Here is a 15,036-nt window from a genome sequence, read left to right on the forward strand (position 1 = left end):
CCGACTCACGTCCTGAAAACCGGAGGCCCTCCGTGCGATACCACCCCACAGAAAAACCGCCCAACGAAGCTAGTGCACACCCGAACTATCCCAAACGGTGAATTCCTTATCTAGCGAGTTTCGCCCGGCAACGCCACTCAACGACATCCGCCCCACCCGGTGCACGCTATTGGTCGCCACTCTGGCGACGCTCCCTCATCGTTTCCCTTTTTGAGGTTAGGATACGGCGTTGTCTGACCCGGCGATCGTTGCGGTCAAAGCGATCTCCAACCGTCGCATCTTCATCTTGGTCGCGGTGAACAACTTGGCACCGAACCATCGAGCATCATCGAGCCGGTCTGAAGTAGATTGGTTCCCCCCCGGCAACGGTCGGGGTGATCATCATCGTCCATCATCATACGGACGAGCCACCCACTACGGACGAGTGTGGCTCGACCAGGTACCATTGAGCAGCAACCGTAAGTACGCGAACCATTCTCCTCACACACACAAGCACACCGATTTATAAGTAGGGACCCTGAATTATATTTAGTAGGGGAAGAAAGCTTTTTTAGGGGTTAGAACGACTCACAAGGGAACACAAAGGGGGGGAAGGGAAGAGTGACGTCACACATAGGAGAAAGAGGTAGAGCAGGGTTTTGTGAATAAAACAACAACAACAAAAATTAAAACGAGCAAACCATAAATGGATTTTTAGAACCTTTCAAAACCAGGTTTTTTCGTTAAATCGAACTTGACTTTACTGAACTTGATTTTAATAAACCTGTTTCACATGCACCGTATTTTAAAATTTACTCAATCAATTAAAAACAATTGGAAGATAAAATTAGAATAAAAAAAATTGGGGGGAAAAAGAACGATTGGACTATTGGACTTGGGACGTTGATGGTTTTTGGTCGTTGGGTTACTCTAGTGGGTGGAATCTGCTGGGTTGCGAAAACTGCTAGCTGGGCACACATATCTGCAATTCTCGGCAGACGACTTCTTCGTCTGGCGCATAAGCCGGAATTTTTTGAGAACCCTAGCAGGATCCTCCTTACAAAACTAACTAAGGCTGACACATATATCACTTTTATGTCGAGTCCAACAACACTCAAATAGGTCCCATCTTCGAGGCAATAAATACACAACAATAGAAGAAAAATGCAGTAGTTAATTAATCAATTCTTAATAAATTTATAAAACAATAATAATAAAAAAGTAGTTTAAGGAATCGCAGAGAAAGAATTTGCCCCTTCAATATTTAGTAATTTTTTAAGGGAGTGGGGCATCAGCCCAACTACATTCTCAAAACTCGCTGTATCGATAAAATTCAGGGCTCCCAAGGTTAGTTTCTAGGTTCCATGACCATGAAATGAAATTTAAAAAAAAAACTTATGATGATTCACATATTGATCCATCTTTGAAACATGAGCATGAGCAGTAGACCTGTTCATTTTAACAGAAATGTTCGGGATGCACCGGGTCAACCGTGATTACTGTTCGCCATGTTAATCTGAATTTAAATTTATATTTTTAAGGTAATTTACGACTTATTATATTTATATCTCGAGACTGAAACAACGAAAACTGCTGGAACAACTTTCATAGCAAAGCTTAATGTGTTATCTATCAACTTTGTGACCAAAGGTTGACTATTCAAAGTGATTTTATTGAAGTTTGACTTAGTTTCATGCTCGAAGATATCTTAAAAGTGAAGAATTTTAAAGTATTTGTTCTACGAACTTTCCACCCATATCATATAAAAATTTGTAGTCTATGGCATAATGTTCCTTATACTGTTCTAGAAATTTCGTTCAAACATAGTTATAGCTGAAATTCACAAGACAACAAAGCCAATAAAAGTTTCAATTAGATTGACAGATCATAGTTGCATTGCTTTTCAATGACGACCGATAACATCAGGACCATTCGGCGTACTGACCATTCGGCCTAGTGGGCATTCGGTCTAGTGAACATTCGTCCTAGTGCCCATTCGACCTAATGACCATTCGGCCGAATGACACAAAAATCAAGCACAATATAGACGCTTGCAACGATTGTCATGACAATCTGGTGGTGAGCGACGCCGGTGGTTTAGTGGTAAGCGTAACAGCCCCTCAACCCAGCAGGCCTGGGTTCAGTCCCAGTCGGCGCCGCCAGGATGTTCTGAGGCATAACATCACTGATCACGCCTTCCTTCGAAAGGGAAGTAAAGCCGTTGGTAACCGGTTCATGATTTGATGGGTCAATAGGTAGGGTTCAGGTGTGGAAGCTGTCTTCCTGGCGTCGGTAGCATTGGTACTCAGCACGGAAAACAAGATCGACGGAAAAAAAACTCTGGTGGTGGAAGGAAAAGGATAAAATTCTTTTCAAGTGTGTTTGCAATCACACGTGGTGATGATAAATGTAAATCAATGGGGAAATTTTTGTTATGTCATTCCACCGTTCCGATCAAGCTGTGTCATCAACCGCGTTTGTTGCAAACAAACATTCAATATTTTCAGAGTTGGTTGGAAATGCTATCTAGTATGAAGCTATAGTACGATAATTTATTAGCTAGAGAATGACCTTTAGAAGAGGGTAGGTGGATAGTTCCGTTACAGTACGGCAGTATGAAAATAGAAAAATAGAAGTTGAAAATGAGTGAAGGGCCATTAATGCGACAGTACAAAGTCAAACGCACACCTTTTGCCTAACCCGTACGATGTACACGGAGATTTGAAGTATGAAGTAACATAAAAACTCTTTGAATGTAACAACTCAAGGCGGGAGTAGCCGTCAACAGTGCTGATGATGGTACAGCACGCAACAACCACCCTTCTGCTTTCTCTCTGAGATGACCACTTTGGTCATGAAGAGGGGAGCAACACAATAGTTGGGTAAAGAAGAATTGCATTATAACACACCATCGACTGGAAATGCTCTCGCAACGTGGGGCTTTAGGTAGTGATGAAACGTCGCTAGAACTATTCCACAGCCGCAGACAGTAATAAGCAAAGGCAAGCGCACACTTTTTGCCTGTAGATTTGAAAACATAATTCAAATCTCTGCGTACATCGTACGGGTTAGGCAAAAGGTGTGCGTTTGATTTTGTACAGTCGCATTAAAATGGCCCTTCGCTCATTTTCAACTTCTATTCAATTTTCATAGTGCCGTACTCTAACGGAACTATCCACCTACCCTCTTCTAAAGATCCTACTCTAGCTAATAAATTATCACACTGAAGCTTCATATTAGATAGCATTTTTAACCAACTCTGAAAATCGCAAACTTCGCGTATGAAGTAACAAAAAAAAACACTTTGAATTCATTATGTTGTATCTTTGTTACTTGCCATTGCTGATCACGTACTATTATTTAACTCGTAAGTCGTATCATTTGTCATGAGAAAGACATTTCTTTAACCAAACGGGGTCATATGTGACTACTACACCAAATCAACTGCCAACATTCACCATTTAAAGATAACCATACACATTTTTCAGCAAAATTGTCCTACAATACTAAAACTTTTGAGAAAAAAAATATGGAATAGAATTTTCATGAACACGTTGAAGACCTGAATCTCCATAACCTCATGAAATAATAGACTTACATCAATTCAACAAATTTTATCAATCAGGGACATATATATCTTGGTGTTCTAAATGCTCAACATAGTTTTGTACAATGTACTGATATATTATACGTTATATGTATAGTTCTACTAACTTTATATTTCTGATTCTCCAAATCAATTTGAAGATCAGATCATGATGGGGCCGCCCTTAACTCAGTGGGTATAGGCACAGCTCTAAAGCAAGACCATGCTTAGGCGACTGGGTTCGATGCTCGGTCCGGTCTAGGAATTTTTTGGGTTGGAAAATTTCCCTGGGCATAGACTATGATTTTACTTGCCATATAATTATGCTAATACAGAAAAGGTACAGGTATCGAAAGCTCCCAAATAAAAACTGTGCAAGTGCTCATAGAACACAAATTTGAGGGTCAACGTAAAGTCCCTATAGGAATTTTAAAGCCAAAGAAGAAGAATCTTTAAGATCTAATAGAGCTGGAGCCTCATAACATACTGTGGGATATTTATTTATAATGACAAAGTTCTTCAGGTTCAGAAAATTATCCTGAAATTTAGATCATGATTTTCTACAGACTCAATGAGGTATTGCACTATGTATTAACTTAATTTTTGAATTGTGAATTCTACAAGTTCAATAAAGTTTTGTACGACGACCTAATTTATTACATGAATCTGTTGAGCTTCGTAGAACTTCTTCACATCGTGAGAGATGAATAGGGCTGTTTAGAACTGACAAAAAATCATTGTTTCTGCAAATCATCCTGAAGTTCAGATCTTAATAATGTTCAGGCTCATCGAGGTATTGTACTATGCATCAACTTAATTTTTGAACCCGAAGAGCTCCACTGTGCCCTTTAATATCATGTGGGATATATTGCTGTGATGACAAAATATTAACGATTCTCCAACATATTCGGACGATAAGTTCTTGATACTCTACAGGTTCAACAAAGCCTTGAATTATGTCATGATTTACTATATGAATCCATGGAGATTCGCAGGACCTCATTGCATCATATCAGATGTGTATATTTATGATACTTCAATTCATCCTGAAGATCAGATCTTGGTGATCTACTGCCACTCATCACAAGTCGGTCCCATTTGCGTTTTTTTGCAGTTGGTCACTAGGGTGCTTCATTCTGAAAAAAGTGATGAATTTCTGATGGGCCACCCTCCAGTTCGATTCATAGCCCCAAAATATGAACCTGTGCAAAAATTGGTAAAGATTGATGAAGGTTTAGAGGTCGCGCCAATGATTTGAAATTTGTATGGGAATTACTATGGAAGAATTTAAAAAATCGCTTATATCGCTATAACTTTGCTTCTACTTGTCCAAATGTCGAAAAAATTTAGTATGTTATTGCTATGGCAATAAACAAAAAGCCTACAGTTGCTACGCTCAGTTTTGCAGCGTATCAAGAATTATAAAAATGTGAAAAAATGGCAAAATAGGGTAAATTGACAGATGAATATGTACAAGGCAACAACGCCAATTTCATCGCAACAACAACAGGCTTGTTGATCATTGTCATGACAACCACATATTTTTTTTTTCAACGTTTGGACAACTACAACCAAAGTTAGAGCAATGTAAACGAAAATCAATAATTTCCCATACTAATTCACCAAAATCTCCATACAAAATCCAAATCATTGGCGCGACCTCTAAACCTTCATCAATCTTTACCATTTTTTGCACAGGTTCATATTTTGGGGCTATGAATCGAACTGGAGGGTGGCCTATCAAAAATTCATCACTTTTTTCAAAATGAAACACCCTATTGGTCACTCATATTCTCATAATACTGTATAAACTCAACAACTTTGTGCTGGAACAGTTTTGAAAAACAGCCAAAGTGGTTGTCCCATCCCATGAGAAGCAATGGTACGAAGCAAACTTAAAACGCGTTTCTCTCGGCTTGCTGATTTGTGCTATGAGACGAACCTGCCGTGAGCGGCAGTACAGGCTCAAGGTGTTGCTGTATGTCTTACCTTTTTTTTTAATCCATAGAGCTCCATGGATTTGTATTTGCAAAAACAAAGTACTTCCGGTTATCCAAAATATCGTGACATTTAGATATTGATGATGATCAGGCTCAACGAGATATTATACTATACCATGACTAAATGTTTGATCCCGTAGAGATATGGAGCCAAATAATATCATGTGGGATATTTTGTTGTGATAGCAAATTGTTTCGCATTTTCCAAATTATCCGAAAGATAGGATGTTGATATTTTTCTGGCTCTATAAATAATTGTATAATGTCCTGGAATTATTGTGAGGCTATTAGTAGTGTTGGTTGATGTGTAGAAAGAGCTTTTGGAGCTAACTATTGTGTCTGAATTGGAAAGATTTCGTGTGTTTAAGTTTCGATTTCACTATCGTGATTGTGTTTGGTCATGTTTGATAGTTTATTGTAGCTTAGAATCGACCTAAGAAATGTAACGGTGGAGCTGGTACTTGACCGCGTGGATCTATTATTAGGTTTTTGCAAAATGCATTACTTTGTGCACAGAGTGGAAAGAGGTTTAGATGTGGTTGTTTAGAGATGACTAGAGAAAGATAAGCATCAGGAATGCGCTCCCGGATGTATTGATTTGGTGAGTATGTTCCAGTTGAAGATTGTTCTTACACATTTCTCGATTGCATTTTCGAGGGGACGGGTCTGCTTTTGTGGGCAGTGCGTTTGGTTGTCGGTTTGGTGTGGTTGGTGGCTCGCCCGCGCGTTGTGGCGCCGCCATCAGGTAGGGGAAAATTTCTCCTATCTGATGGTGGTGTTGGCATGCGTGGGCGGGATGCTGGTTGCGCCGGATTGACGATGGGATGCATTGTTTGCGGGAGTGGATGCGTCCCTTCGGGGGAGTATTCGAGATTTGTGTATGTTCATCGTTCATCGTTTCATTTGTCAGAGTGATGACCACGGTCGCATGATGCATGTTCCTCGGCTTTTTACGGTTAGGTGTATACGAATAATTCACTATGATTTTATTTCCATCTTGATATAGAGCATTTCCAGCCCAAAACGCAAACCGGTTGGTCATGAGTGTTTCCGATTTGAATGAAACATTTCTCACGTGTTCGCTGCTACTAATGGTTGCATTTTTCATTTAAATTAGATTTTTTTCTCCAGAGTAACTTTTGAAAAGGGCGTATAAAAAAATTGATTATTTTTTTTTCAAAAAATCATAACTTGAAAATTATTGATCTGATCAAAATGGCATATGAGAAAAAGTTTTAGGTAGTTAAATTATCTTTGCGGAAAAAAATACACTGAAAGAAAAACTTAGTAAATTAGTATTTAAAAAACGTAAAACGATGATTATCTCAAAACACCCCCCCTTCGATCTTCATAATTTTTTTTTTCAAGAAAACTGACAAAATGCCCTAATATTTGGTAAAGAGTATATGCTGGTAACTTTCTTAAAAAAAAATTTATAATTTTTGAAATTTTTGTTGGTTTTTACAAGTTGGTGAAATTGCATATTTTTTAGTAAAATAGTAATTTATTTGGATTCTACGCATAATTTTCAAAAACTTTGTATAAAGAAACTTTTTTCTTAAGTTCAGCCGTTCTCAAGTTAATGCAATTTAAAAAAAATAATTATGATAATTTTCTACATTTTGGGCCATTTTCAAATGTTAGTCGTGATGTCCAGCAACGAGATGTTTTTCCATGAATATATATTAAAAAACAAACAATTCATTCTCATATATGGTAGCTGTCAGACCTACCCGTTTCTATTTAGACGCAGCGGAAAAGAAACAAGTTTATAAGTAAATACTCTCAAATATACCCAAATAATCAACAAGCCCACTCATGTGCCTTTTTTCTGTCCTCTATTAGTTGTTTACCTGGATAGAATTGTGTATGTCATAACAGAGGCTCAAAACATAAACAGGTAAACAAATATGTTATTAAACCTGTAATTGAGGTAAATTATCTAGGTACTTCTCTGACGTATACCATATTGTGCCTTAAGAGCTCATCCCGCGATATCACAACTACATAAAAAAAGCACCCCGTGGAGGCTTCTTACACTCACACCTAAAAAAGTTTGCTATAATCAATTGTACCTAATGAAGATAGGTATAATGTCAACATCACCTCTACCTAAATCAATTTCAAAGCATGACACAGTAGCAGTTCAGTTGTTTATCTCAAAATTATTAGAATTTTTAAAGTTGCAAATAACAGTCTAAAAGTGTATTTTTATGTCAGATGTAGATGTAGATGTAGAAATTGAATGGCATTTTTTTGCAACTTCACACGGCAAAGGTCCTTATGATGCGATTGGCGGTACCCTTAAGAGAATGGCAACCAGAGCAAGTTTAGCTAAGCAACACGAGCACCCTATAACGAACCCTAAACAACTGTACGACTGGGCAAATAGTCGTAAAGAAGATCTTCAAACAAAAATGTCATTTTGTTATGTTTCTACGGAAGAATACAAAAAGGCTGACACGGAATTTGATCCAATTTTTAAGAAAGTGAAACCAATTCCTGGAACTCGAAAATATCATTGCTATATTCCAGTTTCAAACAACCAAATTGCAGTAAAAATATTCTCTAATTCAAACGATACACCCAAATTATTCAATGTATTCAAATAATATGAGTTGTAAAATAAAATAATAAATATATACTGTTTTTTATCTCAACAAATCTTTCATTTGACCACATCAACGTGCTTCTCTTCCGCTGCCTCTAGATAGAAACGGGTAAGTCTGACAGCTACCATATCTGACAATGAATTGTTTGTTTTTTAATATACAATCATGAAATAAAATCTCGTTGCTAGACATCTCGACGAACATTTGAAAATGGCCTAAAATGTTGAAAATTGTTATAATTATATTTTTTTAATTCGCATTAACTTGAGAACGGCTGGACTTAGCAAAAAAGTTTTTATATGCAAAGTTATCGAAAATTATGCGTAGAATCTAAATAAATTATTATTTTTCAAAAAAATATGCATTTTCATCAACTTGTAAAAATCAACAAAAATTTAAAAAATTATAGAATTCTTTTTAAGGAAGTTACCAGCATACACTTTCCACGAAATTCAAGGATATTTCATCAATTTTCTTGAAAAAAAAAATTATGAAGATCGAAGGGGGGGTGTTTTGAGATAATCATCGTTTTACGTTTTTTAAATACTAGTTTACTAAGTTTTTCTTTCAGTGTATTTTTTTCCGCAAAGATAATTTAACTACCTAAAACTTTTTTTCATATGCCAATTTGATCAGATCAATAATTTTCAAGTTATGATTTTTTGAAAAAAAAATAATCCATTTTTTTATACGCCCTTTTCAAAAGTTACTCTGGAGGAAAAACTCATATTTAAATGAAAAATGCAACCATTAGTAGCAGCGAACACGTGAGCAATGTTTCATTCAAATCAGAAGGGGTCGAGACAAAATTGACATTTTTTTTAACGATTTGAGCTAGAAATGCTCTAATAGTTTGAGTTTGAATACATCCTAGGTCCTATTATATTATTATTAAATATTCATTGATAAATATTTATAACAGGGTCAAAACACAACTGGAAGAAGCAACGTAACATCATTTGATTTTCTCTAATGTATGTTTAACGTTTATATGACAGTGAAATTAACCATTTAATTTTTCCTTTCCAGGATAGAAAGTTACATAACTTATTGATATATTTATTTGTATATTTGTAAATACTTATTTAATCAAATTCTGAATATGAGTGATGAGGAAGTTTATTGTGTTCGCGAACCCTCCGTTTAGGCTGGACGCATTGATTTAAATCTTAAAGTTTATTTTCAGCTCTTCGACATTTTTAGATTAATATTATAATGATTCACTATTTTCAGCCTTCGTTCAGGAAAATACAAAAAACATTGGAATGCATGATTACAATTGCATAAAAACTGGAGACTGTCCAAATAACCTCGACTTTTCTGACTATTGATGCATTATGAAAGTTTACCAATATTTTAAAAAAGCATTTCATATTGCGTTAAGAAATTCCATGGTGCATAATAAAGTGTTTGTTTCAATTCCAATAAAATATCAGAAGTTGAAATCAGTTGAATGTATTGAGGTTAACTGAAATCGAGCTTATTTGTATTTTGTAATACTTGTTTATTTAACATTATTTTATATATTGCATGACTAGTAAATTAGTTTTATTTCACATTTTTAAAATCTCATTATATCACTATATAACTATCATTATATAACTATAATTTTCATTTCTAGAAAAAAGTTGTCCTGTAGATCCTGGAGGACCAGAAGGTGTATCAAATAGCTTATCATTGTTATTTACTTTTTATTTTATTATAATATAATATGAATTTGGCCGGTTGCTTTTGGTGTAGCTCCACTTGGTTATTTGGCTGAGATCATTCCTTTTTATTTATTTATACAGTAACCCCTCCATATCGTTTAAACATCAATTCAGCTTATCGTTTACCAAAACGAACCTTGCTGCAAACCCTACCCTCTTACCCAACATCCCAGTGACTCCTCGTGGAAGTGCAGAGGATTTCTCGGCTTCCATCAAAGCGAGTGTCACGTCAACACATTCCTACCCATTCCTTTCTTGACCTGCGTTCAGGCGCGGCTGGCGCTGGTATTGCCTAATTTGAGATCACCAGTTTTTACACATTGAGGATGATTGCTAGTCCCAAGCATCGTCTATTGGTTCTCTGTGTAATTACAGCTGATCTGGCAATAACAGAGTAGCAACCGTGGGCGGTCAATCATGCTCATGCTCATGCTCATGCTCTATAAATAATTGTATAATGTCCTGATTTACTATACAAATACGTGGAACATTGTAGAACCTCATCAGATCCTGTAAGTTATGATCCTGATGAAAAGAACATCAACATCTTAGCATCAAGATAATTTGGAGTACCTGAAGTGCTACGCAGCTCCATGGATTCGAACAATAAATGAAGACATCGTTTAAAACTTTGTGAGCCTGTGGAACATCCAGATCTAAACTTCAGGATAATTTGGTGAATTTGAAGTACTGTACCGTAACAATTAGAGACTGGACTTGATATCATGGAGCTCTACGAAGCTCTACTTGTTCATCCAATTATTCGAGGCATAGTACAATACCTTGTTGAGGCTGAGGATTATCAAGTCCGAAAAGCGCCAGCTCATGTACATCGGAATGGAACAAATCTGGGGGTTGAAAAAATTAATAAAAATCCCTCCCATATAAATGTAGGCCCTATTGGACGCCTCAAAAAGGTATTTCTGGATGTTTCCAAGCTTTTCCAAATTAAAACAACATTTGTAGAATGTTCCTAGAAATAATCCTGGGACTGAATCGGATTAGAGTATTGTGGTGATTGCATTATTGGAGTCGATACTATAATGTTCCCTATTTTGATGCTTTGCAACTATTTTGAACCGAACTATGATATCGGAAAAACAAAAATCAGCATTCAAGGGCCCCTACACACCAAAAATCAGAATCGATTTCCAGCAAAACGGATTGCTGAACTACTTCCAGCAAAAATACATTATACTGAATAACCAGCAATGCGGAAAATTTTGCTGGTTGTTCAGCTACCCGCATGATCTGTCAAAACCGAGATGTGTTTTATTTTCCCGCGTTTATTGTTTTCGTGGATCGAAGTGCACTTTATAACAAATTCTTCGTGCACATTACTAGCCGCATTTACCAGGTATAATGAAGTAACTTATTCAAATTTATCATTCATTCAATTGAGAAATATTATCCATTTGATTCCAGCGAACACTTTTCCCCAAATTTTCCTTAGTTTCTGCCTGCATTAGACAATTAAAAAGCAAGATCTCACTGACGAAAAAAGATAACGGCAATCAAATGTCTACTGTGCTTTTTTAAATAAATAATCATCATGCATAACACAGTTTACTTATTCTCAATTATCAATTATCAAACCTAATCAATTTAATCAAATCAATTTATTTTGCTGGCTATACAGCAAAATGGTTTTCACTTGAATTTGCTGAAAGAAGCAGTGAAATTTTACTGAATTTACAGTAAAGAGCTGTCATTTCTGCGACATTTTATTTTGCTGGTCGTTCGGCAATCATATTTTGCTGGATGAATTACTGTATTTACAGCTCGGCAAAATCCAGCAAAATTTTGCTGGTTTACGGCAATTAAAAATGGGTGTGTAGGCTGTACTTTTTTTTTTTTTTTTTCCTTTGGTTTGTTTTTTCCGTCGATCTTGTTTTCCGTGCTGAGCACCAATGCTACCGACGTGCCAGGAAGGCAGCTCCCACACCTGGACCCTACCTATCGACCCATCAACTCATGAACCGGGGACCAACGGCTTTACGTCCCATCCGAAGGAAGGCGTGATCAGAGATGTTATGCCTCAGAACATCCCAGCGGCGCCGACTAGGTTGAACCCAGGCATGCTGGGGTGAGAGGTAATCACGCTTACCACTACACCACCGGCGCCGTTAGGCTGTACTTTTGTACAGCGCCTTATGCTATGTTCAGACTACAGAGTTATAACATACTACAGAGTCAAACTGGTTTATACAAGGTGTGGAGATCTATCCCTGACGTATGTGTTGGTAGAGGGAAAAATGTAAACTTTGCGGCATAAGATAGTGGCGACGTCATAACACTTGAAAGAAAATTTGCGAAATAAAAAGTAAAACAAATCCTAGATATTTTTGAATGATGAATTTGCTTGATTAAATTATTTTGTAAAGTCGCCGGGAAATATCAGCTGGCGATTTGTTTTTTTTTATCATAACTCCTTACTTGAAAACAGGCAATACTCACAAACAGGCTGCTTTTCCATGGTATACAGTACGATAATTCAATAATCAATAAATTATCTCAACATTTAGTGGCAGACCATTCATAAATTTTGGTAACATACATAAATTCTATAACCCATATTAAATTTCCTATGCAAGCGCCGATCGAAACAAACATTATGACGTCACTACAAGGGTAATTGAGTGAACGAAAGAAACGAATCGTGCGAAGCGGAATGAAAACCGAGTGAAAAACGAAGTGCTCCAACACATTCAGACCTACAATTCCACACCTTGTATAGACCAGGTTGCTACAGAGTTACATTAAATATGAAATGGAAATATTTGGCTTTGAAAGCTTCAATGTGGCTGCGTGCGATCAAATTCCGAATCACTGGACTCGCCGTTGGAGAATGGTTTTGCTGTCGTGAATAAGTTGTTTTAGAAAAACGTCGAAATGAGTCATGAATTTGTTTTCGTACTATAATGTCGTTGTTGATTCCTGTTAACTATTAAGCTTTCATTGTAGTTTGTATAATATATCTGTGTTTTTTTCCAAACGCTGTAAGTAGTTATAAGATGTTCAATAGGACCGTTGAATATACATCAATAAACAAATAAATCAATATTGAAACTAATAAAGTATCTCCTTCAACTTTGTAATCGTTGAAAACACCCAGTCACCATTGACAACAAAATCATTGCATTCTATTTGAAAGCTTTCAATTACTTACAAGCGGAAGTGCTCAGAAAATCATAAGTTGAGAGTTGGCGGCCCTTCAGTAAGATCGTATTAATCAAGGAAATTGAATTCAAAGAGCTCATCGAATATACTAATGTGTTTACACAAAATACAACTACCGTTCCTATGATAACAACAATATGTTTCATCGACAGACAGACCGTTTCCACCTTCGCAGATCAATCCTCACTCGAAAAGTAATCCTTTTATTCGCTTTCCCGATAAGCCCATCACCAGCAGATATCACCAATCAACATAAACAAAAGTTCTACTCCCCTGCCCTCATCACCCTCTTACATCTCACTGAATCCATGGACACTTACCTTTCTTGATTTCGCCCCACGTTTTGACGATTTTTCTCTGATAACGGTTCCACACAAAAAAGAAGGCAACACAAGGCGGCAGCTCCTTGCTGTCACGGTACAACAACGGTAGAGATAGCAAAAGCACCTGAGCTCGAACAGCCGGCAGTACCCAGAACAGGTCGTAGAAACAGCAGAAGATGACAAACATCCATTGACTGCCAAACACTTCACCGCACCTTGAATTGTAAAACCGGCTCGAAATACCACCTCTATTCTTGTACACGGCAAAACACAGCCAGTCGACTTTAGATATCGGTATAGCTATCACAAAACACTCTTACTAGATCCACTTTTCACCCCAACTTCCACAACTTTTCACTCCTCTCTCCCCCAAACTGGCTATATCTGTTTTCCTCTCACTCGGCCGTTCTTTTTTTTTTTTTATGCTGCTAGGGCTTTTCTTGTTTGGTTTATTTTTCTCAAATTTCACTCCGACATGGGGTTTTGTGTGCTGCTATTGTTGGATCACAATGATGTGAATAGACTGGATCGTTCTTCAACAGTCCCAACAGCTAGAATAACGCTCGTCGCCTGTGCCAACGCAGCTGACGGAGCGATAATTGATTGATTCCGTTAGGATACGATTATTTTTCCAACCGCTTTTTCTATTTTTGTCTGGATCGGGTTTTTTTTATTGAAAAACTCTCGAAACAACCTTACAACAAACACTCACACTCCAGGCCGCTTGAGGACATGTGTTTTGAAACTCTACCCATCGACCTTTTTCACTGGCGCCGCGATTCACGTGACACACACCACACCGTCGGGACACGACGATCGAAACGAGCCCAAAATTATTCCACTGGGAGGAGCAGCAATTAATTTTCCTTTCAAAACGACTCCCACCACGGCATAACTATGATAAATCTCACCGCGAACACCATGCAACCTCCTTGGCAAATACGTACAGGCACAAACTGGTACCCAACGAACACGACTTACAGGGCCAGATTATCAACCGAAATGCGAAATTTATGTAATATGCAAAATATTTTATTGATATCGATACCCTTCCGGCTTGGAATACATCCTCTTGAACTGCGAGAGATGGGAGCCTAGGAGATCAACTTTCTTTTGGAGAGGCCTTTTTCACTTGCGTGGCTGTTGGCTGTGAAAGCACCACGAAAGCATGCTCCGGTAAGGTGATAAAACCGGATTTATGACTCCTTCTATTACCACCAGAAAGTAACACCACACACGCGGTATGCCGAAGCAGACGGGAATCAAAACACCACCCACAATTTTTCACGCCTCACTCGAAACCGTGGAAGAGAAACAAAGGTCGTACCTTAGCCACACACAGCAAACTGCAGTGACTCTACCAAACACCGACAAATGTGACCGAGAAGAGAGCTCGCCTAAAAACAGATCCTAACGGGTCCGAAAACGTCGAATAACTAACGATAACACTGCTGTACGGGTGGCCTTTTAATATCCTTCTCCAGCAGCTCCGATGGTTTTTTATCTTCTACCACCTATCATCCCCGGTAGGATGCTGCTCCCCTGCTGTTGGCTCGAGATCAAAAGCGCTCCAATGGCTCCAGAGATCTTCGTATCCTTGGAGGCTGCCCCGTGCTGGAGCACACTCTCTTCTCTGCACTCATTCAC

General features: G+C 37.7%; 1 protein-coding gene across 1 annotated transcript in view; it reads right to left on the minus strand.

The window, feature by feature from the left end:
• Window positions 1-14,798, minus strand: part of LOC135698192 (M-phase inducer phosphatase) — a 431,658-nt gene extending 416,860 nt beyond the window's left edge. The window contains exon 1 of the mRNA XM_065218089.1: window positions 13,387-14,798. Coding sequence (XP_065074161.1) covers window positions 13,387-13,576 — 190 coding nt within the window. The 5' untranslated portion in view covers window positions 13,577-14,798. The remainder of the gene's footprint in view (window positions 1-13,386) is intronic.
• Window positions 14,799-15,036: the final 238 nt, after the last annotated feature.

Source organism: Ochlerotatus camptorhynchus, unplaced genomic scaffold, assembly GCF_037179485.1.
Source record: "Ochlerotatus camptorhynchus isolate MF236.1 unplaced genomic scaffold, CSIRO-AGI_Acam_v1.1 ptg000083l, whole genome shotgun sequence".
Classification (NCBI taxonomy): Eukaryota; Metazoa; Arthropoda; class Insecta; order Diptera; family Culicidae; genus Ochlerotatus; species Ochlerotatus camptorhynchus.